We start from the raw sequence: 27201 nt of genomic DNA, 5'->3' as shown, positions 1-27201 counted from the left end.
TGAGCAGAAATTCAACAGAAATGCAAATAAAGTATCTTAAGAAAATTATTCAGACCCACAATGACTTCTACATAAACCTAAGGTCTTCTTCCATTTATCCTGTGTAAGGGAGTAGTATCAAAATCATGGTCTACCAATCTCAACTTGCATTACAGATGATTGTGGATATAATTTTTGTGATATCGAAGCAGATGTTAATGGATCTAGCAGTCACCAAAGTAGGCTTAAATGCAGGCACTAGGAACTTTATACATATATCATATGCATAAATGTAACGCTGTTCACACATAGCTCATCAGTACTCAATTAGAATGTGTACGATGACTATAACATATATGAAGCCCAGCAATCTCTTTTGTTTCTACATAGAATTGACTGTCAATGCTTAATTTCAAAATTAAATATTATGCAATTTATTTGTTAGTGCTTCCTGCCTGGAAAATGACAACTGACTGATTAACTATACTTTTATTAAATGTCTAGTTTGTATAGGAAATTGAAAAACTGAAAAAAAGTATGGCAGCTGCATATCCAGGATAATCAACCATCAAAATGAAGTGGGATTTTCATGAGATAAAATACCTGCAGAGCATCATGAAGCACTGGATGTGGATCACACACAACAGATGAGATAGCCTATAAAGAACACGAGTCTGTATGTATGTGTGTGTCATACATTTTTGACAGCAGTTTTATGTGCACAAGCTAAATAACAATATACTTACTACTTTTGATTGAATTATGACTGGAGACAAGATGGTCAGGAATACCATCAGTTTAGCACAAGCAATGTTATCAGCATTTACCAAAAGTTTGCATAATCTCTTTGACATACATACCAAAACAGATGAGTATGTGTGCAATATTGAACTTCCAAAAAGGTACAGAAAAAAATAAAATAAAAATTCTAATCAATGTAGGATGCTTAGGAAAAAGACTATTTTTAGGGCATAGTACAACTGTTTCAGTGGAAGCAACAGAGCAGGTTCATTTGCCTCAACATAAATTCAGAGTTTAAAATGGATGATGTGTGAAATGCACCAGGAGTTATCCATATAAACTAATGGTGGATAATCACAGAAAGATACTCTCCCTTGAGGAAACATAGGAATGAGATACATAATCAAGCTTTTGGGTGAACAAGTGCACAATAAAGGTGAAGTGAAGGACATCGATATGAATCCCATTCAATACTCTCTAGCATCTTGGAAGTTTTCCCCCACTTGGTTAGACTATAAATTATATATTTAGTTTAATCTTTTATCCAAGTGTAAGCAACCAAAGTTTGCCCCTGAAGTATCTTCAGGACTGGGGCAATTCGTGGCAAAGGTGGAGTAAGTTCTCATCACTTTCCTTAGTATCCCATAATGTAAAGCATATCTCTTTGCTTTCATGTATAATGCTATGCATTATGGGAAGGGTCACTACCCAGACCGATTTCGACCTTTATTGAGGTCTCTTCAGTGGGAGCCAGACCCAGAGGTGATACCAAGGTTGAAGCAATACAGAACTCATATTTCCATATGCCAGAAAGTGTCACACCTTATAATTAACTTACTCTGGATTAGAGAAAGATGTTGGAAGTTTTTTCGTACTTGGTTAGACTATAAATTATATATTTAGTTAAATCCTTTATCCAAGTGTAAGCAAACAAAGTTCATGCCTGAAGTATCTTCAGGACTAGGGCAACTCAATAAAGGTCGAAACCGGTCTGGGTAGTGACCCTTCCCATAATGCATAGTATTATATATATCCGCAAGGAGATGTACTTTGCATTATGGGGCACTAAGGAAAGTGATGAGAACTTACTCCACCTTTGTCACGAGTTGCCTCAGTCCTAAAGATACTTCAGGCACAAACTCTGTTTGCTTACATTTGGATAAAGGATTAAACTAAATATATAATTTATAATCTCCAGCATCTTTCTCTTAGTTGATGAATGTGTGTAAAACACACGAGCTTGTATTACCAAAAGCAACTCCTAATAACTTCACTTCTGTTCCTACTGGAATAATAGTTTGTCTCATTCTCAATTTTGGGTTTGGTTTCTGAAGAGTGCATTTTTGACAGAAGAGCCCATGAATAGATATGATCAACCGCTTAAAGTTATCTTTCAGTACCTTTCATATTACAAGAATAAAAGTGAACTCTGAGGTCATCAGCAAATAAAGCACTGCCTACTACTGGAAGGAGTCATTCAGTGATTGAGTTTACTTTGGCAGTGCCACAATTAAAAGCCTTGAAGAACACCCTCTTCTTGGTGATGAAGTTGGGATAATGTGCTTCCCACTCAGATTTGGATCATTTGACTAAAGAAAAAGTTTTTAATAGATATGTGAATCTTTCAATATACCATATCTCCAGGCTATGTCATAATCTTTTTCCATATCAAAGAAAACAAACCCAGATGTTCATGTTTCAGGAATACATCTCGTATAGATAATTCTAGCAGGAACAGATGTTGAACTCTGTTTACAAAAGACTTGGGGGGAGGGGGGGGAACAGAGCAAAAGGATACAATTGCTTTCTAAATACCAGAGAAGACTGGCATTTACCATTTCCAGTATCTTACAAAGACAGTCAGTCAAAACAATAGGTCAGAAATAGTTTGTTTTGGTCATGATTTTAGGAATGCAATGACAATTGCCTTATTCCATGAATTCAGAACCCACCCATCCCACAATAAGCATTGTGTTGTATAGTAAGAGAAGGAGACAGAAAACGGTGAGATGTATTTTATCATCTCATAATGGATGTTATTGGGGCCCCAGTGCACTGTTATTGTTATGTGGCATCCAGTTGTTTTCAACTCTTGATCTTGCAAACAAAAGCTCTCAGGATTCTGTCTTTCTTTCAGCATCTTCTTCAACATAACTTCCTTTTCTAACGATTCATCTACTCGCATATGTCCAAAGTACATTAACTTCTGTTTAGCAATCATTACCTCCAAAGAGCATTCTGTCTTTATATTCTCTAAAAGCTTATTATTCATTCTTGCATTCCATGGGATTCTTAAGTCTCCTCCACATCCCTAATTCAAATAAATGAATTCACATTCTGTCTTTCTTCTTAATAATCTAGCTTTTACATTCATATATCACTACCAGAAACACCACTGCTTTGATAATTCTAACTTTCATGCCTTCCTCATACCTCTATCTTTCATAATTTTTGTCAGGTTTAACAAAGCTTTTTTAATCCTCATGGCTATCTGTTTAATTTCAACATCACATTTGGCATAATTTCTTCTGAACCCTAGTAAGCTATACCTTTCAACAATCTCTATTTTATCTCCCTCAATCATAAATTCATCTAAACTGCTTATGTTCTGTCAGTGTTTAAATTAAGCCCAGCTTTGTTGCTTTCCTTCTTAACCAATAGAATCAATCGCTCCAGATCTTAATTTTTACTATGAGGGTTGTATCACCTGCATATCTTAAATTATTTAAATGAAATGGGGAAAAAAAATACTCTTTTTAGCACCACAATGAATGACTAATTGTAAGAGTAGTCCATGTAGAAAAGTTGAGTCACTGTTTCTCTTATTGAAAACATCAACATACGAAGATTTCGCTACACCCGCTGTCCAAAAAGAAACCGAACTTTTCGAAAATAGAAGAAACTAGTGGCGCCACCTGTTGTATCTTTTTGTTGTCGAAAGCGGCAACCTTTATTAGTGTTGTGTCAACTGTTTGTGACATTTGTTTCATTAGAAGTCGAGTTATAGTGCCAAGAATAACAGTGTGTTTTGACGTATGGTCGAGCAGCACGATATTCATGCCACAAACGACGAATTCTCACTAGAAATCACTTCAAAACTTCGACATAAAACTCACCACTGACCGTTTGGCCAGGCGGAAGAAATTCTTTGTGGATAATGCCCTTGGAATCATAGAAACAAATCAGCATTGTCTTTACTTTTGACTTCTCCAAGCACCTTTTTTTTTTTTTTCAGATGCCCCCTCTTCTGGTGGTCTCCACTCGGCACTCTAGCGCTTTGTTTCGGGCTCATACTCAAAACATCACATTTCGTCACCGGTAACGATCGTTTCAAGGAAGGCCGACCAAAGGATGTTTGGCAGAAAAATGCCACCCTAATTGGTCGGTGAAGTCGAATCAAGTAAGGGGCAGAGAAAAGAAATTAAAGAAGGTGCCGTTAGGAGTCATGAGTCCTTACGAGTGGTTTTAATGAGGTCCTTGCAGTGTTCAATTTGGTATATTTTTTGGTCGTAGGTCAACTTGTGGGAAACAAATTGTGAATTCAATTTACAAAGGCCCAAACTCTTGGTCAAAATGTTGTCACAGTTGATTTTGGAATCCCCAATTCATCTTCAATCAATCTCACAGACGATTTCGGGTTTTCTTTGATAAAATCATGCACCTTTTGGATGTTAACTTCGCTTGGTCCAGTTTTTGGACGGCCTGACTTTTCATCATCTTCAAGTGTCTCACGATCACTTTGAAATTGATTAAACCACTCGTAAACTTGAGTACGGGATAAACATTCATCACCGTATGCTTTTTGAAGCATTTGATGCATTTTGGTAAAACTTATACCAAGTTTAACACAAAAGTCAATCACAGCTCTCTGTTTGAAACTCATTTTCAGAGCATTCGTCAAAACACACTGTCACTCTTGCCACTATAACTTGGCTTCTAATGAAACAAATGTCAAACAGTTGATACAACACTAATGAAGGTTGCCGCTTTCAACAACAACAGGCGCATCACTAGTTTCTTCTATTTTCGAAAAGTTCGGTTTCTTTTTGGACAGAGGGTGTATACCAAATTCACAAGGATACAAAGATGTTGATGAGATTCTAGCAATTCCCCCCCGTGTTTGCAAATGCATTGGATTCAGCAACCACATATCCATTATGTTCCAGAGCAGGTGAATGGTGCATGGTGTATTCCATATCTACCCTTCACATTTTTCAATCCTATACAATTTTTGCACTGGTTGCAAAATTGATAATGGTGTAAAGTGCATCTGTTACTGTTTATGACTCTGACTTCTAACATAAAAAGCTTTGATTTTAATGTGATTAAAAGCTATGAGATATGAAGCTGTAGGGCATCTTCAAAATATAATCCAATGCTGTCTTTACTGACTGTTTGGCATTTAGGGTTCCTTGATATTTGGAAATTGAGATGATGTTTTTGGAAGTCCAGTTGTTGCAGCCTGGAAAATACAATCTGTTACACCCCTGCATTGACAGATGTTTGGCTAAATGCTTCAGCATTTAGCCAAAATAGCAAAAGGAAAATTTTCCACATGGGCATCCATATAGGAAAATATGGTTCCTGTGAGGATATAGTGCACATCATCACTTCCATTTATGTTCTTTTCAGCATACCACATGAACAGTGGAAGAACAGCAGCGAAGCAGATTGTAAGATCTACTGCAGAATACAACCAGGAAGGCATATGAAAGAAGCAGTTTGTCTATTAAGGAAAAAGGCTGCTACTGTCAAGCATATGCTCAACAATATGGTCACTCATTCGCATTAGCACTAAGGTGAGGGAGCTGCAATGTAAGATTATCGAGGTTGATCTGATTTAACATGGAATCTGGTGATGAATAAATGGAACAATCTGTAATAAGAAATAGCACTGATGAAAGGTGAATTGCTACCATTCCAGAGCAGTGTTAAGCTGGAATGCCAAAAAAGCTTTATGGTTGCCCACTAGAATAGCCACTCCTCCATGAGTAGGTCCATCTCCAGTTCTGTCCTTATGAAAATAGTGAAATGGCTTAAGGTGGAGTCCTCATATGGTTTTAAATATGTCTCTGCAGACAAACAGATTTGTTTGCTTCTGCAGAAGAAGCTTGATATGCCGGGAGAATCCATAACAGTTACATTAATTTCCATATTCTTTCGGCTTGGCAGACTTACAAAATTTCTGAGAGACTGATGATCTATCTTTGTCTGGCTTGTGTTTGTCAACTATTTTGGGAATGAAAGGCCAATCCAGTGTACATCTCTTCCTCTGGAAAAATGTTCAATACATTATCATCTGTTATGTCTGGATTACTTCAGTGGATATGGAAGTATCCGTTCTTTCTGTGGAGGTATCCAGTAGTTTTTCTTTCAGTAATGCCATAATTTTCTTAACAAGCAGATTTCCATTCAGCAGGATCATGTCAAGAGTTGTTGCATAGAGTAAAACCATAATAGGCTATGAAATTATTTTCATGTCATCCTCTCAGCATACAAGGATTTCAGAACACATGTTGTGATGGCTTCTTCCTTGCATCTTCATATGGGATATTTTAATCAAATTTTATCTTTTGTATCTCTTTTTAATCATTTCTGTTGGGTATGCACAGGAGACTGAATAGTCTCCCTTACAGTTGACACATTTAGCTTTCTTTGCAGGATATATATTATCTATTATCATGCTTTTACCACCACACTGGGCAAGATAGTAGAGCATAACACGAAGCATACGCATGCCCATATTTCTAACATTTAAAGCATCTTAGTGGATTAGGAATGTAGTCTAAAAGGATGAAAATATCCTACTTTTACTGATGTCAGAGGTGTGGGTGCATAAAAAAATAAAAATGATATTCATGGTCAGAACCACTAACCTTTCCTACATTTCAGATAAGCCTCATACCAGTCATTCCTTGATCTTTTACTATGAACATATTTCCCCATTTGGAACATCAAGGAGATCTCATTCTCATATCATGCCTCTAGAAAAGTTGTGTTTTATAAGGTTGTTATTGGCATCCCCCCAACTAATGTTGATTGCAGCATCAGTAGGAGAAATGACTGAAGTTTCACTGGAATATAGTTTTTTTTTTTTTTTTTTTTTTTTTTTTTTTTAACTATTTTGGAAGATTTTGCCAATCCATCTAAACCTGTTTGAATAATGAAATATTATTATTATTATTATTATTATTTTGACACCTCCAGGGAGTCCAAAGACTCATCGAGGGAGAGTGTGCCGACAGCATCGAACGATTGGTCCCCTTCGTTCGATGGGGACCAAACTAACCGCGCTCAAACTTACTTAACTGAGCCATTAGTAGCAGAGGCTCTACCAATCGACCAACCTTCGCCGGCAAATATGATATTTTCTCTATTGGGTTTTCACCTGTTGCACGATGAGAAACAATATTATATTTATAAGTGAGTCAGATGTTTTTGTTTCTTATTTCTGTCATCAAATGAAGTGCATATAGTGTCTGGAGTAACCCTGACATTACTTCTGAGTAAATGTAGGGATTATTCTGAACACTTTATGCACTGCAACAAGCCCTGAGCTCTCTTTCCACTGACCATAGGGAAGCAGACCTACTGCAACACTACTGATCCTTTCAAGCAAGCTCACTTGCTAATTGATCTTGGCCAGGTCATCCAAAACCCCCTGCCATACAAACTACATCCTCCTTTCTGAATGTCTATTTACATCCCATGGCAAACAAGAAAGAATTCAGGTGAAGTAGTGAAAAATATGAGAAGTACAGAAAAAGAGGTAGAATGAAAAGGGTCAATACTATCAACACAGAGTCCCCTCCACCAAGAATAGGTGCCCCATGTGGAGGAGATAGCATGGGATATGTTATTTTTGGTAAGAGGCAATTTATCATTAATAAGGAGTTGAAAAAGTATGTCAACAGGTCAGCTTTTGTTCTGGGTGATGATGCAGTGGCACAATTAGGAGGAGCACATGAGGGAAGAAGCTGATACTTAATTACCTTAGCTAAAGATCAGAAGGGCAGTAATACCATTTGAATATAAATAACCATAAGTAGGAAATTCACTTTAATTCAGATTTGACTTTGGCAATCTCCTCTCCCAGCTTTTTGCAGCTTCTACATATGTAAAGTGAATAGTTGAGGATTTAATTACAAGCCAAGTAGAGTGCATGTGCAGTGTTTTTCATGAACTACTTTGACAATTTTTGATGTAACAAATTAACAGGTACAAATTTGTATGGAATGGACAAGTTATTTCAACTGGAACAAATGTTTGGATCAGAAGAGTGAAAACAATAGCCCAACCACAGAAAAAGTGAAATGAAGCTAAAAACAGGTGACTCAACTATAGCAAACACCATTATAATAAATTCATCATTCAAACAAACTACTGAAAAGTTCTACTATAATCCTGTAGGCCTAATGATAAAGAAAATTCACTATAGCTAACTCGCACTAAAACTACTGCTGCAAATTCCACGAGTTCTCTATAATGAGAATCAACTATATATTAACATAAAAAGCTGATGTATGAAAATTAGTAAATGGTGCTTATATTGTGCAATAAACACATACAAAAAGTTTATATGCCTATGTTATCATTCCACTAAATGGTGAAAGATAATATAGATAATAACTATTATCATTCATGACATTTTGTAGGTGCATCATCTGTGAACATAAATGAAAACAAAAAATCAGCATAAACTACATAAACTTATATTTTAGTGTTGGGTAACAAACTACAGTTTTGTAAATACTTACTTATCAAAGTCAGTAAACAAATTAACAGAAAATACATGCTGTTTGTCTAATCTATATCCATGTGTCATTTTTACAGCTTCTAAAGCATTTTCTGGCGAAGAATACTCAAGGAAAAGATATCTAGAAATACAAAAAAAAGTTCAACATCATTAATTTTGAAAGTTATTAGAATATATAAATGTATATGCATACAATATCTTCCCTAAAGTAATAGAAAGTGGCTAATTCAGGTTATCTTCCCTTCCTGGGAAATAAAAATATCTTAGTGAACAAATATGCCAATCTGGGTTCAAAAGAGATGGGGAAACAGTTGAAAAGATTCAGCAGCAATAACCACAATGACAAGTGGCCTATAGAATTGTACATATGAAAAGTTTGAAGGAGTGTCATCTTCAAAGTTTGAGAAAATAGCTGGAGGAATGGAGACATGTTTGCCATATCTCCTTTCCTTACTAAGTTAGTAAGGGTGATTTACAATATTGACACAAGTGAGATTTTGCAGCTTATGGTTGGAAGAGGTAGTTGGAATTATTCCAAGGTGTTGGTAAGTAGCATGATGTTCAGATTTTTCTTGTAGTGTGTGTGTGTGTGTGTGTATGTGTGTGTGTGTGTGGAATGAACTACTGTTATATGCTGCATATGCATCTTCAATAAATGGGTTCAAGAAGAGGTAATAGGTATTTATGTATGAGTACCTACATGGGTTCCCCCCACAGACAAGTCCTTGAAAGAGCATTCATCATAATAACCTTTCAGTGTTCTAAACATCTCTGGTAATAAAGAGATAAATGAAGTAGTAACAAAAATCTTCTTACAATGAAAAATATGTAATTATTGCTAAAGATTACTACTAATAATAAGAGGTTTGCTAAGTATTAAAATGACAAGAGATGCAACTATAGCAAACCTATGATTAAAGAACAGAGAGAGAGAGAGAGAGAGAGAGAGAGAAACATTCTAGTGCAAGGTTCTCGATAAGCATTTTCCCAGGCATATTTATTTCTTGGAAATAAATATCCTGAATGATATTAGCAGTGAGAATAGATATGACTTTTCTCCCTCCGCTACAACCATATACATATTTTTCAATAGATATCTGAACAACTTTACTGCATTCCTCTCCCTACTCTTTTCTAACACTTTCTAATGTGAACCCCCATGCACAAAAGATTGCTAACCTATAGAATGCCAGCATCATGTATGGGTTAAAAATTAGATAAATTAAATCCAAAAAACATGAATGAACTTTTCAAATCACTTCAAGCCTTCAATAAGAATCACAGTGATGACATTTAGACAATAAAATCCATCTGCAATCTGAAAAGTATTCACAAATAACCATCCCACTGCTGGATTTATTAAAACTAGCCCAATGACTGGAGAGCAGAGATGGTAACTACCACACCTTTAGGAATAAACTCGCATATCTCAGTAAGATATGAGAACATGGTAATTATGCAAATATTGATATACTGCACCAGCATTATAAGCTTTGAATATATAAAAAGCTAAACTGAAATCGGTATTATAACTATTATTTTTCAGGAAATAACATAATAAATATCAGTTTAAAAAAAAATTTATTTTTTTTAATTTGATCAATGTAATATTGCCATCCTCAGGACTCCCACGGGCTACCAAGCACAATCCCTAAGTGGCAGATGGAGGAAACCCTGACTATCATCCATTGGATATCAGGACAGCTCTGAATATATTGAATAAACAGCCAGTGGTTTGGGAATTACGATCCATGTGAAAATATTGCTATTCACCAACCTACACCGGGCCAGCATGGTGAATTTATGGCCTAATCTTCCAAGATGAATCCGACAGACATAAAATGGCCCTCATTCCCCAGAGGCTGGATTGTTACCACCTATGGCAGCAGGCAGTTAAACATGAAAGTAGGTGGTGCTAAGAATCCCCAGGTAACCAGATCATGTTGCCATTGGAAACTAGACCTTGGAACATTAAACTGTAGGACTCTGAGCAGTGAAGCATGGCTAACTGAACTACTCGAAGAGCTAAAGCGACTAAAATGGGACATTCTTGGACTGTGTGAAGTTAGGCGTAATGGTGAAGAAATTCTTCAATTAAAAAACGGAGACATACTATATTATAGAGGCCAAGATAAGGAAAGAATCAGTGGAGTTGAATTCTTGATCAACAAAAAAAACTGAAGAACAACATAATAGAATTTAACAGTATATCCAATTGAATAGCAAGTATTGTTCAAATCTCAAAAAGATACACTCTTAAGATCATCCAAGTCTATGCACCAACAATAAGTCATACTGACAAAGAAATCGAAGCCTTCTATCATGATGTATCCCAACTCTATAATAAAGGAAAACATCATTTCAGAATTGTAATGGGAGATTTTAATGCTAGAATTGGTACACAACATTCAGATGAAAGCTTAATGGAAAATTTTGGAGATGGCATAAGAGATGACAGAGGAGCAAGGTTAATAGAATTTGCAAAAAAAGAAAACCTGTATCTCACAAATTCCTTTTTCAAGGAAAAAACACATAGAAAGTGGACATGGAAGAGTCTAAATGGAAAAACTAGTGAAATTGGCTTTATCCTCAGCAATAAGAAAACCATCTTTGAAGACTGCTCTGTTATAAACATCTTCAACACTGGAAGTGACCATCGTATGGTACACAGTAAAATCCAAATAAACTGCCAAAAAGAAAGAAGAAAAATGTTTCAAAGATCAAAGCAAAACAGATGTACACAAACTCAACATTAAAAAAGATATATTCCAACATGAACTAAACAATATATTTAAACATCTTATTATAGATGACGATGCTAATCTATCAGATTATCACCCAAAACTTTTCACAGTGCTCACTTGAAATAGCTGGTACCACAGAACAGAAACAAGACAAAATTTCTGGAGAGACAAAACAGCTTTTGAAGAAACAAGGAGAAATGAAACAATCAATTAACTTACAGAATAAAATTGAATACACTGAACTGTGCAAAACGATCAGAAAATGTATCACAGAAGAAATAAGAAAATTCAATTGTAAACAACTGTAGTCTCAAAAAAGCCAAACGGCAATTGATGAACAGCAACAAACTGATGGTTGCAGTCACACTACAAGATGGGACCATCACCAGAGATAGATATGCTATAGCAAAAAGAGTTGAAGAATTTTACTCAATATTATATCAGGATGATGAATTAAATGAAGAAGACAACTACGAAACAGCTGAAGTACCACAGATTCTACCAGAAGTTATGTGGAGCATCCAAAGCTTAGGAAATGGGAAAGCTGCAGGTGAGGATGGAGTTATAGCTGAACTTCTAAAAACAGGTGGAGAAATAATCTACAAACTCTTAGCAAAACTATTTACTTTATGCCTGAAGAAAAGTGATATACCAAGAACATGGAAGAAGGCTACCCTAATTCTGATACATTAAAAAGATGAGGTAGAAGACTTGACGAACTACCGACCTTTCAGTCTACTATTAGTGGTTTACAAAAGTCTTAGCTCAAGGCTTTTGTGTGACTCTAGACCTAGCACAACCAAAAGAACAGGAAGGCTTTCGAAGGAGCTTTAATACAATGGACCATATTCAAGTTGTACAGCAGATTATTGAACGGTGTAATGAATATCAGTTACCACTATGTCTTGGTTTTATTGACTATGAGAGTCTTTGATTCACTTAAAACTTGTGCAATACTTAAAGCATTACAAAACCAACAAGTGGAGGAGCCATACATCCGGACCATCAAATCAGCATATACCAATGCCACAGCAGCAATTCATTTCAATGGAAACATTTCTACTGCAGAAATACAGAGGTATAAGACAGGGTGACACAATATCACCAAAATTATTCACAGCATGCCTAGAAGAAATATTCAAACTTCTTGATTTGGAAGGGAAAGGTTTGAAGATAAATGGAAGCTATTTAAACCATTTATGCTTTGCAGATGACATAGTTATCTTTACTTCAAATGCACATGAATTACAGACTCGCATCCATGAACTCCAAATTGCTAGCAAAACAGCTGGCTTAAAGATAAACCTAAAGAAGACCCAAGTTATGTTCAATAGCTATGTCCAAACAGAAATAATAAAAATCAATAATGAGAAAATTAAACAAGTAGATCATTACATGTACTTAGGACAACAGATATCAATGGAACAAAATATCATGGACAAAATTAAAAGGTGCACGATGCTTGGGTGGAAAGCATTTGGAAAATTGCATTCAATATTCACAAGCCAACTACCATTATGCCTGAAGAGAAAAGTTTTTAACCAATGTATTCTTCCTATACTGACATATGGCTGTGAAACATGGACACTGAATGCAAAGGAAATTCAAAAATTAACAACAACACAATTTATTATGGAAAGAAGTATGCTTGGTATCACAAGACTGTATCAAAAAAGGAATAGATGGATAAGAAATCAAACTAAAGTCTCTGACATCATAGGAAGAGTGAAACATCTGAAGTGGCAATGGGCTGGGCATATTGCTAGAAGACAAGATTAACAATGGACAAAAGAAGTACTGGATTGAATTCCATGAGAGGACAAACGACCACGACACCAACCTAAATCATGGTGGATTGATGATATTATCAGATTTGCAGGAGTGATATAGGAAAAGAGAGCCATGGACAGACAGTTTTGGAGTAATCTTGGAAAGGCCTTCATCAAGCAGTGGATCAACAATGGCTGATAATGATGATGAATATTGCCATCATCAGGGATCACAAAAAACAATGACATGTTCACACAGGCACTAACACTGGGCAATGAGGTTGAAGAAATGCAATCAAAGTCGGGCATCGAGTCCTAAATGGCATCCCCTAGTGGGCTAAATTGGGTAGTCTTGGCTGTTGGGCTCGTGCATTTAAATTTGTTGAGGTGTGGAAAGTTTTTTAAAATGGCATTATTTGTTTTTGACTTTATTTCCTTAAAAATAATATAAATTTAGCAATAGTTTCATTTAAACAATTTATGGCATAATGTTACCCATAATGCGAGATATTACAATGACAATCAAAAAAACAAAATGTAAAGAGAGTTACTCTAGATTTATAGCTTTATTTTACACTAGTTGCACCAACTCTCAATGGTCAACTCTGACTATACAAATTATGGTACAACAAATAACTACATATCCCTCAAAAGCTCTGACTAATTTTCATAAGTACAGTGTTATTTTAAAGGAAATTTACTATATGTTAAGCTCTTCTTGTGGTCCTACAAGTTTGGTACAGTGCGAGTTTATTGTACATGTGCAATCTTTTTTATGGTTCTTCAATATTTAAAGTATTCATGACAAAGACACAAAACTGGATGTTCAATTAAATTTTAATTAAATGAAACAATTAAATTGTTCTAGTTATGATAACTGAGGCAACTGGTAAATCCACTAATCAAGCAAAGTACTATTATTAGTTCACTTAAAAAATCAATAAAGATTCAAAATTCAGTTCAGTTTGCAGATTAAATAATTAAATTTTAATTTAACTAAATTTCCAAAGTAGAGATTTCTTAACTTATTTTTAATCATGTCACGTAAATGTTTTGACGCTATAAGTGATATTTCACTTCAACTTGTACATAATTAAGCAGAGAAGTGAGGGGGAAAATAATAATTTTATGCACGTGTACATATACTATTCAATGAAAATAGATAACAGTTGTAGAAAAAAAGAAATGGTGCATTAATCCTTAAAAAATTTCCTGATGAAATTGAGGAAACTGATTATAAAAAGGAAATCTATTAAGAATAAAACGTTAAATTCATAATGTGAATGCCTTAAGACATCAAAAGATGGATGTACTACAATGAATTTCTTGTATAACATGCATTTGTGAAATTTCATAAATTCATACTATTATTGGAAGTTTTCCCACTTGGTTATACCATAAATTAAAGATAACAAGAAATTATATACTTGGTTTAATCCTTTATCTACGGGTAAGCAAACAAAGTTTGCACCTGAAGTATTTTAAGGACTGGGACAACTCGTATAAAGAAGCTAATGACTTCACATCACTAAGTCATTACTTCTTTTTATGAGTTGCCCCAGTCCTGAAAATATTTCAGGGTGCAAACCTTGTTTGCTTATACTTGAATAAAGGATTAAACCAAGTATATAATTTCTTGGTATCTTTAATTCACACTTTTATGTCAAGCTATTATCATACTGTTCAAAGTTCTTATTAATACTCAGATCACAATGAACAGTCACAAGCAAGTATCCATCATCATCAAATTCCTGCCATGTACCCTCAAGGGGTGTACAGGATATGATAGTACTACATGAAAAAATTACATCATTACTAACTTCCTATCTACAATTTTCCTCCAAATCAGTCTGTTACTTGTCAAGACTCTAACATTATCAGATCTTATATTTCTATCGTCTAAGGCACTTTGTAACGTATCAATCCACCTACATCTTGGTCTTCCTCTGGGTCGTTTTGCTGCCAACCTGGCAGAGAACACTTGTTTTGCTAATCTTTCCTCGCCCATTCTGTTTAAGTGACCATACCACCTGAGATTAGCTCTGTTAACGCATTCCTGGATGCTGACATTTAGTCAGAGAATCTTGCAGACTTGTAGCGGATTTATTTAGAAGTATAACATCATCCGCATAAAGCAAAGAGCTGGCATTAACATCTACAATTTTGATATTATGTTTAATATACCACTTTCCTTCATAATGTGATCCATATAGATAATGAATAACAGAGGGGATAATGTACAACCTTGTCTCACACCAGATTTAACATTAAACCATCTTCCTGTACTTCCTTCAATTCTAACTGCTGACTTACAACTCAAATAAAGACTAAGTATTGCTTGATATAATTGTGCTGGATTTCTAACCACATTGGAATTTCCCATTAGAATTACGGGAAATGAGGCTGCAGATGCAGCTGCTAAATCAGCTCATACTTTCTCCACATACTGTTTGACAGTACCATATACAGACTACAGATAGTTTACAAGATCAAAGCTAATTGCTCAATGGCAATCATTATGGCAAGAAGCAAAGCCTGAAATTAAGTATTCTAGTTGACATATAAAGAGAAGAGAGGAAGTTGCTCTTACTAGGCTCTGCATGGGTCACAGTCACTTTACATACTCTTATTTACTAAGGGCTAATGACCCTCCCACGTGTGAAAAATGCAATACATGTCTCACTATTTGTCATATTCTAGTAGAGTGCCAGTACTTTAATGAGACAGGAATAAAATTTTTATCTATCTAACCAAGCTATATATATTCAGGCCGATTACATGATGTTTTTAAGTTTTTTAGAAAGAGTTAATTTGTACAAACATTTGACTAATTTTGTTCATATGTAGATACTGTATTGCTTAACTTTTGTAGATATATATTATTTATTAGTTTATTTTTTTACTAATAATGTACTGCTGTAGCCTTTGATCTTGTATATTTTTGTAACTTCTAATTTTTTTATATGTACACACCACATTGCTAAAGTTAATTTGTATGCATGCATATTATATAATAATTACTTTTTGACTATTTATGTACTGCTGTAATAACATTTGTTGTCATCTTATCTATATATAGATAATGCAGCCCCTTGGCTTGGTTTCGTACATACTTTTTGTTTATTAACTTGTATTGTTGACTATATTTTTATTGCTCTAACTTTTGACCTTGTATGTTGCTGTACCCTCTGCGGTAATTCTGTTTATATGTAGATGCTGCATTGTGTAACTTAATTTTTGTACACGCATATTGTTTTCAATTTTCTTTAACTGTTTGTGTATAGCTGTAAAGCAAACATTTGCTTTACCTTAGTTGTTTTTGTGCCAAATAAACTATAAACCAACCAACCTTTTATTTCGATTCTTTCTTAAGTAATAAAGAAAATCATTAATGCATTCAACTTTTGTGCTGCTGGAGACCTCTCAACCAATAAGACTACCAGTTTAAATTCTTTAATTTTTGATCAAGTTGAGATGTTGCTTATGACCACCACTTTTGGATCAATTCCACTGGAAGGTTTGGGAACTCTCAAGCAGTTGCCCTTGACACCTCTAATCTCATTATAAGGTTTAAGGAATAAATACAGTTCAGAGGAACAATAAAATATAAGTTTATTAGATCCTATATTTCATCTATCACAGAGACATTGTCAGGGATACAATCTGAAATTGTATAATCACACACAAAAGAACTCAAAACAATAAGCTGAAGAAATTAGACTAAAAGCCACAAGTTCTATGAGGGGCACCCTGTATGAATGCCGCTCGCAGGATTTTAGTTATGGATGTAATAAACTTCCCATGATCTGGGAAGTTTAACACATCCATAATTTTTTTATGATTAGAGTGGTTTAACAAATCTGCTGCTGATTGTAAGAAAAAGTCTTTCAAGTGTATATTTGTTGTGGTGAAGATTGATTCTGTGCAAGGTATCCAAAGCATAGTCACATACCAGACTAACTACAGTTATGGCAGCGGAAGGTTGCAGAACGCTCTGTTTAACCATAATAAGATAATTAGCAAACACCTCGAACAGACAGGGGAGAGAGTGGATCCTTAGGAGAGTGGATAAAGGCAGCTAGCTTCTGATGAGGTTGAAAAGCAGTACAGAGATTGTGTTTTTTTTTGAAGTTCAGGCTAATTTTTCTGGGTTTAATAAACCATCACATAAGCCTGGATACTACACTGATATCTCTAATATATGTGAATTTGGCATAAAAGTCTATTAAGTAAGCTCCCATCATACAGTCTATCTTCTGAATTCTGCAAATGGATTGCCAGCTTTCTGTTTGGACACATTACATCTGATGGTGGATGGACCTGTATTCACAAACTTTGGAACTAATGTATCCAAACTTCACCTAACTTTTTTTTTGCTCTATATATCAGCAACACATATTCTCGTTTTTTTTTCCCTTTACCCAAACACGAACAAACAAAAGATGAAGTATCTTCACAATAAGGCAACTGTGTATATAGCAACTGACTTCACATTAGCCTAAGTACCCCATAATGCAAAATACACCCTTTTGGGCGTATATTTTGCCATGCATTATGGGAAAGGCGATGACCAAGACTGGTCCCAAACTTTGAAATCTCTCGCCTACTGGGAACTAAATGGGTCATTATACTAAAAGCTAAATCAATGTAAATTTTGCATATACAAGTAACAAAATGGTGCATCAACATATTACTAAAATACTCTAAATGAGAGATAGTTGTAGCAAGTCCTCCCCTACACACGCACGCACACACACTTGGGTTAGAAAGTAAATTATACTTCATAAGTAGTTATCGTCTTGTTTTTATCCAAGACACGGACAAACAAATACTTGTGCCTGAAGTACCTTTACAGGTCAATATAATATGTCGAATATTTACTCTTTCTCCAAAAGAGGGGGAAAAAAAACTTGTATTATCATTTAGAATCCAGAGACTTTTAAAATGTTAATTATTTTGGTAATCATGGAAAACATGATTACGGATTTTAGTTCTCAATGTAGCCAAAGGTTTAGCTCCCACTAATAAAACCTCAATAAGGTCAAAACTGGCCTCATAATACTCCTTCCAATATTGCAGGAAATATACACATCTGAAATGGGGGTGTACTATAGGATACCAAGGTAAACTAACTGAGGTGAAATCAACATGAATGTCTACAAGAAGCCGATCCATGAAGGTTCTTCATATGCAAATGTTTGCTTATTCGGCGTAAAGAATTAAAACAATAAATACAATTTGTCAAGCAAAATTTATTTGTAACCAGTAAAACGAACAAAAAAATTGCTACATATATCAAATGACCTTATCCAGTTAACTAGAAATTCAATACAGTCTTGGTGATTACAGTACTTACACTCCTCTTTCTAATTTGGCAAACTTTGGACTACATAGATTACTAAAACTTACAAAATATTACCATCTATAACCCCCTAAATTCTGATCTCCAAGCATTCTTCAATGGAGTGCTTGATTACCTTGTTAATTTCAAAGCTAGTAAAGCTTGATTCTATCTTATTTCTTGTAACAAAGAACTCTTTTTCTTTCAGTCTTGCTTTTGACAATATGGAGATGTCCAAAAACATTCCTCTTTCTAGGATAACTAATGACCAATCTTTCTTGGCATAAACATACCATTAAATATCACCACCTCAGCATCCAAAAAATAATAATAATAATAAAATAAGTTTTCTCTTTCATTCAAGGCATCATGTTACCTCTGAACAGGTAAACTCATATTCCAATCACAACAACAAAACAATCCCATTAAGGGGTTTAACGGAATATATACAGTACATACAAATAATTAAACAACATTTAATCAAACCTATATTTCACCAGTCACTGAAACATTGTCCGTGAAACAATATCAAAATTACAAAACACACACAAATTTTGACAAACAATAAGCAGAAAAGATTAGACTGAAGTCTAAATGACGGGCACCATCTATGGGTGCTTCAGATAGCCTTAGCTGTGTTGGATGAGAGGCCTAAGAATTGAAGTTTCCCAAATCTTGGAAAGTTTAACACAACTATATTTATTAAGATTAGGTTGTTTTAATTCTACTACTGAGTCTAAAAAAAAAATTAAAAAAATAAAATATAAAAATTCTTTCAAATCTTTTGAAAGACTTTTTTCAAGTCTTTCAAAAGATTTATTTTCAAACCAACATAAGCAAATAGTAGAACAATAAACAATGAATCACAATGTTGATAAATATCATCATCATCATCAAATTCCTGCCTTGTACCCTCAAGGGGTGTACAGGATATGATAGTACTACATGAAAAAATTACATCATTATTAATTTCCTATCTACAATTTTCCTCCATATCAGTCTGTTACTTGTCAAGACTCCAACATTATCAGATCTTATATTTCTATCGTCTAAAGCACTTTGTACAGTATCAATCCACCTATATCTTGGTCTTCCTCTAGGTCGTTTCGCTGCCAACCTGGCAGAGAACACTTGTTTTGCTAATCTTTCCTCGCCCATTCTGTTTAAGTGACCATACCACCTGAGATTAGCTCTGCTAACATATTCCTGGATGCTGACAATGTCAAGATCTTTCCTAATATCCTCATTTTTAATATGATATTGCCATTGATGCCATCTGTTCAGGCCTATAATCTTTCTCAGGACTCTCATATCTGTGGACTCTAGTCTTTGGTCAAGTGTTTTACTTCTGACCCAGCTCTCAGATCCATAAGTTAAAACTGGTTTGAACACTGTCTTGTACACAGCTAATTTAGTGTTCCGACTAATTTCGCTCTTATTCCATGTGAATTTATTCAATTGACTTCCCGCCATACCAGCTTTGCTTATTATGTTGTCTATTTCTATATTTAATTTACCATCTTCAGTAAAAATCGTGCCTAAATACCTGAAATGTTTTACTTGTTACACAGGTTCTCCATTCACAACACAGTTGACATTTTCAATGATTCTGCCTATTTTCATTGTCTTTGTCTTTTTATTGCTGACCTTCATACCATATCTATTACAACAGCTATTCAATTTAGTCAGAGAATCTTGCAGACTTGTAGCAGATTTATTTAGAAGTATAACATCATCCGCATAAAGCAAAGAGCTGACATTAACATCTCCAATTTTGATATCATGTTTAATACCACTTTCCTTCATAATGTGATCCATATAGATAATGAATAACAGAGGGGATAATGTACATCCTTGTCTCACACCAGATTTAACATTAAACCATCTTCTGTACTTCCTTCAATTCTAACTGCTGACTTACAACTCAAATAAAGACTAAGTATTGCTTGATATAATGCCCCATTGACACCATATAACTGCAGCGTATTGAATAGCTTCTCTCTTGGCACCTTGTCATATGCCTTTTCCAGATCGACAAAACTTAAATACAGATCTTTGTTATATTCCCGTGCTTTCACGACTATTTGTCGTAAAGTGAAGATCTGATCCTGACAGCCTCTATTTGGCCTGAATCCAGCTTGTTCTTCACCAAGCTTTTCTTCCACAATTCTTCTCAACCATTTCTCAAGTATACTTGCATAGATCTTGCCAGGAACACTCAGTAGAGAAATACCTCTGTAATTCTCACATGCAGTTTTATTTCCCTTTTTATATATGGGTACTATGAGAGCTCTACTCCAGTCATCGGGAATTCGTCCCTCTGTCCAGGCTTTCTGAACTATGCAGTGCAGCCACTGTAAGACACTTATACCACCATACTTCAGCATTTCTGGTCGAATATCATCTACTCCTGCTACCTTTCCACATTTCAAGCTTTTGATGGCTTTTTCTATTTCTAGTATGGATATGTATTTCTGACTGCATGCCTGGTCAGTGTTTTTTATCACTATGCTGTCATCACTGCTTGTTTCATTTAGCAGTTTTTCAAAGTAATTACTCCATACTTCAAGGATATCTTTTTCTCCCGTTATCATGTCAACTTTTTCATCTCTAACTCCTTTTACAGCACTCTTTCCTCCATTCCTAAGCTTCTTCAACAACCTCCAGAATATTTTTCCACCTTCTTGATATTTATTTTCTATGTTCTTGCCAAAGTCCTCCCATGACTTTTGTTTAGCTAGTTTTACACAGTATTTAGCATTCTTGCATTTGTCTCTATATTCTCTAAGAGCACAAGCTGACTTATTTGACAGGAACTTTTGGTATGCTTTCTTCTTTTCCTTCACTGCCTCTTTAACTTCCTGTGTCCACCAGGGAGTTCTGATTTTTTTTATCCTTACAGATAACCTCACCGCATGCCTCTCTGTCAGAATCAATAAATGTTTTCTTCAGAGTTTGCCACTGAATCTCCAAGGTTTGATTCCTGTTCTCAAACTCTTTCATTTTTTCTTCAATAATCTTTGTGTATTTTAGCCTACAGTTCACATCTGAGAGCTGCTCAACTTTTATTCGCATTAAAACTTTCTTACATGTTCTTCTTTTCAATATGAAATTCAATTTTATCCTGCTCAAGACTAAATAATGATCACATCCAATTTCAAATCCTCTGCACACTCTGGTGTCCTGCACCAGGGAGAAAACATCACTATCAACAATAACATAGTCAATGAGACTTTTCTTATTCCTTGTCTCTTCTCTCCATGTGAATTTGTGCACATTTTTATGTTGGAACATGGTGTTAGTAATAACCAGTCCATATCCTGAGCAGAAATCCAACAGGTTTTTGCCATTATTATTAGCTTTGCTCTTTTCTCCAAATTTTCCCAAAATATTTTTGTATGTCTCACAATCATTTCCTACTCTGCTATTCAGATCCCCAACAAGGACCAACTTTTCATTTTTCATTGTGTCAGTTGCTTTTTCTAAAGCCTCAAAAAATTCCTCCACTTCTACCTTAGTAGAACCTTCTGTGGGACCATAGGCACAAATAAGTCTCACTGTCCAGTTCCCCATTCTCATATTTGCCCACATTACTCTACTTGAGACTGACTGCCATTCAAGAAGATTAGCCTCGTGTTTTGTGTTGAATACTATGGCTACTCCTTCTTTTCCTTGATTGTCATTTCCTGAATATAACATTTTGTATTTATTGCTCAGAAAGATCTCACCAGTTTTTGCCTTTTTTGTTTCAGTCACCCCTATTATGTCGATCTGGTACTTATCTAATTCCTCAGCTAGCCCCATTTCTTTGCCATTTAGGCTTCTTACGTTGATAGTACCGATCTTTAACTCTGGTGATGTTGAGTTGGGGTTTATTTTCAGATTTGTTCCAGTAACTGACTTTTTGCTGTTTGCCCTGGTTCCCTGGCGAAAACAACGGGGGCCTTGTTTAACCGGGCAACCCACCAGCCGGCATGAAATTTTGTCATGTTGTACCATCATTCTTTTTGGTTTAACCAATAAGAATACAATTTGGTCGGCTAAATCCTAAATTGCCAGCCCATCCTCGTCCGTTCAGTATCCAAGTAGATACCCAACAGGGTTCACCACGAGAAGGTGAGGATTGGACATTGGGTTAGAAGCCCTGGTCGGTTCCCCGTTGATAAATATATTAACTGTAAATGGGTTGATGAAGCTGGAAGCAACAACTCTTTGTGGATCTATTATTATTATGTTCTAATTTCCGTGATATACTACCAAATCCAAATTTAATTAAGGTACTGATACTCAATTTATAAACACTGCTTGGAAACAAGTCAATGGACACCATAATGTGAGGAACAAATAGCTATGATGCCCACCTTAATAAGAGTAGAAGCTCCTTTTGCTGGATGACTGCAGCAATCCTATACCGAGCATACTTTCCACAAGCAAACAATAGCAAGAAATGGGAATTTTGGACCATTCTTCTTGTTAGCATGTAATGAGATCCTGGACTGTTTATGGCAGCCATCCTTTGACCTCACCCAAACGCTCCACTTCATTCTACAGATGTTCAATAGGGTTGAGATCATGGCTCTGTGGAGGCCAATCGAGTGCAGCGAAGTTCATGTCCATAAACCCCTAGTTGCAGCAGCAGCCTTATGACATGATGTATTGTCTTGCTGTAAGTGACAATGGTCAGTTCCATAGAAACACCACAAAGTAGAAAGCATTGCATTGTCCACAATGTTCAGATATCTTTCAGAGTTCAATATTCATGGCACTGCAAACAGAGGTCCGAGGCCCAACCAAGAAAAACAGGACCATAACATCATACCGCCACCTCTGAATTTCACAGTTTGCATTATGCACTCTCATAAGATATGTTCACTAGACATCTGCCACAATAATCCATCTGCTTGGTAGAGGGTGTAGCGTGATTCATCACTCCATAACACAGTTTTCCAAGCTTCCATGTCCCACTGCGCACAATCTTTGAACCACTGAAGACAATGTTACATGTTGGTTCAGGTAATGTGGGACTTGCATATTGCAGTCCTACCATGGAAACCCATGTTGTGAGCTCAGTTCTGAATGGAGCAGGGCTAGTGTTACTGCAGGTAACACTTGCCCTGCGCTTTCATCTATGTATGGTATCACTGATGATTGTTAACCTGGGATTGCCCAATTTGTCAACAATTTGCTGAATAGATAGACCAGCAACATGACATCCCATCATAACACCTCTTTCAAACCCCATCAGCTTCTTTCTCACAGTCATTTTACCTAGACACAGTTGCACTGAATTGGGCTACAAACACGACTCGTTACATGGCACAATGAACCTCACCCATGGGGGGGGGGGGACTTCTTTCCAAGCAGTGCACACAAGGCACATCCAGAAAGTCAGGTCTGTTTAGTAATTACCACCAAATAAAATATAGGGAGAGGGGCTTTTTTTTATCAAGAGATTATCACAGCACTCAAATTATTCTATGAATAATTTGAGTGCTGTGATAAAAAAAAATCCCACCAGTTGCGAGGTTCGTGGTGCGATAGTTTTTGTTTGAAAAACAACAATGTTGCAGAAATTCAGTTGTTCAGAAATTAAGGTTTTTAAACAAATTACAAATGATGTAAATTGTTTAAAGGGCCCAACAATGTTCATGACGAATGCAGTGGCAGGCCAAGTGTGGTGATAGATGATTTGGTGGAAAGAGTAAATAAGACAATTTGTGATAATTGTCTTATTTACTCTTTCACAGCACTCAAATTATTCTATGAATAATTTGAGTGCTGTGATAAAAAAAAAAATCCCACCAGTTGCGAGGTTCGTGGTGCGATAGTTTTTGTTTGGAAAACAACAATGTTGCAGAAATTCAGTTGTTCAGAAATTAAGGTTTTTAAACAAATTACAAATGATGTAAATTGTTTAAACGGCCCAACAATGTTCATGACGAATGCAGTGGCAGGCCAAGTGTGGCGATAGATGATTTGGTGGAAAGAGTAAATAAGACAATTTGTGATAATTGTCATTTCACAATTACGGAACTTTCTTTTGAATTCTCAGAAGTGTCACTCAAGAAACCATGACAGAAAAGATGGAGCATAAAAAATTTGTATAACTATTAATTTTTAGGGAAAGACAACGCATACTAATATATTAATTAAAAACTAATTAATACTTCCTATATTTCGGTAATGTTACATTACCATCTTCAGGGAACATAAAAAATAATGACACGTGCATATAGGCACTAACACTGAATAAATATGGCAGAAGACAACAACTGACATTGATCCTAGAGTCCTAAAAGGTGTCACTTAATGGGCTAAATTGGGTAGAAAAATTAGACAAGTAGCCTTGGCTGTTGGGCTGATGTTCTAAGAATGCAAGCTTCCCATATTTGGGGCAGTCTCATGCATCCAAAGTTTTTGAGGTTTAGGGAGTTTTTTTTAGAGCTGAGGGTGATTCTAGGAATAATCGCTCATATTTATACTAGCTGCAGTGTAGTAAAGTGGCTTTCTTCCAGCGTATTCTGTGGTAGGTACTAGTGCATGGTCAGCAAGTCCTGAATGGCTGTATTGGTGGAAATAGATATAATCCTTATGTTCAGATATCCTGATATTAGCTGTCCTGCCTGTTTGGCCTGTAGTAAGACACTTTGCAACTACAAGGGACCTGATATACTCTAGGTAGGTCTAGGAGAAGTGGCTGGTCCTTGGGGGGGGATAAGAGATGCCAATTTTTTATATGGTTTGTAACAAGTTGTCAAGTCATATTTTTTAGGATTTTTGTTAGCTTTTCAGAAGTACTCCGAATATAAGGAATAGTGATAGATTTAGAGTAGTCCCTGTTATGGAGGAGGGAGGTGGGGGAGGTTGAGGTTAATTGGTTTTAATATTTTTTGGATTTTATGGGGTTGTAGCCATTTGCCACAAAGGTGTTAAGAATACGGTTAAGTTCAGTAGTAAGGGCACTGTTATTTGAACTGATTAATTTTGACCTGTTATATAGGGTTTTATAATTCCATATTGTTGGAGCGGGGGGGGGGGGGTTTTGCTGGTGAATGTATCTACCTGTATGTGTAGGTTTTCTGTAAACAGAGAAAGTCAGGGATCCATCAGGCTGGATTATAATCAGAGTGTCTAGGAAAGGGAGATTGTTATTGTTTTCTTTATCTAAGGTAAACTGGATCCTAGGGGTGTTGATTGTTTAAGTGTGATAAGAAGTTGCAGAGTGTGTCCAAGCCATGTGGCCAAATAGCGAATCACCTACATAGCGTAGCCAAACAGTAGGTTTAAGTGGAGCCGAGTTTAGGGCTTTTTCTTCAAAGGTCTCCATAAAGAAGTTGGCCAGAGGTGGATAACCCATGAGTGGAGAGCTCTAAAAAACTCTCCAAACCTCAACAAATTTGGATGCATGAGACTGCCCCAAATATGGGAAGCTTGCATTCTTAGACATCAGCCCACTAGGTGGCACCTTTTAGGATTCTAGGATCGACTTCAGTTGTTGTCTTCAGCCATATTTGTTCAGTGTTAGTGCCTGCATGCACGTATCATTATTTTTTATGTCCCCTGAAGATGGCAATGTAACATTACTGAAATACAGGAAGTATTAATTAAAGTTTTTAAATTAATATAATAGTATACATTGTCTTTTCCTTAAAATTAAAAGTTATGTATCACCAGCATATAAGTTTATCTACAAGAATTAAGAAATTTCTGTGCCAGATGGGTCTCAAAAATGCTGACCAATGCACATAAACAGCAATGAGTGGAATCAGCTCAAAAATATTTGGAGAATTACAAAAAAAAAAAAAAAAAAATGAATTAGATTCATTATTATTTTTTATGGCAATAATAGCCTACTTTCATTCAGGAGTGCCCCTTTTTTACAATGTCATTGGCTTTTTACTCAAATCTTAGGCCATTACTGATGTGTTATAAAACTAATATATGAAGAATAACATAGAAGGAAAATTCAGACATACCTTTTTTGGATGTTGTTGGCTGTCTCCTTATCCCGGTGATATGCATTCATCTGCTGTTAAGCTGTTAAAGGATGGGAGAAAAGTAGGGGTAAAGCAATGTGGGGAATTATTTGAAAAAAAACCGGGTTTTTTATATCATCATCATCAAATTCCTGCCATGTACCCTTAAGGGGTGTACAGGATATGATAGTACTACATGAAAAAAATTACATCATTACTAACTTCCTATCTATAATTTTCCTCCAAACCAGTCTGTTACTTGTCAAGACTCCAACATTATCAGATCTTATATTTCTATTGTCTAAGCACTTTGTACAGTATCAATCCACCTATATCTTGGTCTTCCTCTGGGTCGTTTTTGCTGCCAACCTGGCAGAGAACACTTGTTTTGCTAATCTTTCTTCGCCCATTCTGTTTAAGTGACCATACCACCTGAGATTAGCTCTGCTAACGCATTCCTGGATGCCGACAATGTCAAGTTCTTTCCTAATATCCTCGTTTTTAATATGATATTGCCATTGATGCCATCTGTTCACACCTATAATCTTTCTCAGGATTCTCATATCTGCAGTCTCTAGTCTTTGGTCAAGTGTTTTACTTCTGACCCAGCTCTCAGATCCATAAGTTAAAACTGGTTTGAACACTGTCTTGTATACAGCTAATATAGTGTCGCGACTAATTTCTCTCTTATTCCATATGAATTTATTCGATTGACTTCCTACCATACCAGCTATGTTGATTCTGTTGTCTATTTCCATATTTAATTTACAATCTTCACTAAAAATCGTGCCTAAATAGCTGAAATGCTTTACTTGTTCCACAGGTTCTCCATTCACAACACAGTTGACATTTTCAATGATTCTGCCTATTTCCATTGTCTTTATCATTTTAATGC

General features: G+C 35.7%; 1 protein-coding gene across 1 annotated transcript in view; it reads right to left on the bottom strand.

The window, feature by feature from the left end:
* eIF3b (eukaryotic translation initiation factor 3 subunit b) overlaps positions 1-27201 on the bottom strand; it is a 242628-nt gene that overhangs the window by 182440 nt on the left and 32987 nt on the right. Inside the window, exon 3 of the mRNA XM_090410856.1 lies at positions 8478-8597. Coding sequence (XP_090266982.1) covers positions 8478-8597 — 120 coding nt within the window. The remainder of the gene's footprint in view (positions 1-8477; positions 8598-27201) is intronic.

This window comes from Typopeltis vanoorti, chromosome 21 (genome assembly GCF_054136105.1).
Source record: "Typopeltis vanoorti isolate ZY-2024b chromosome 21, IOZ_Tvanoo_1.0, whole genome shotgun sequence".
NCBI classification, from domain to species: Eukaryota; Metazoa; Arthropoda; class Arachnida; order Uropygi; family Thelyphonidae; genus Typopeltis; species Typopeltis vanoorti.
The sequence above is the reverse complement of the archived record's forward strand: the minus strand, read 5'-3'. Positions and strand labels throughout refer to the sequence as shown.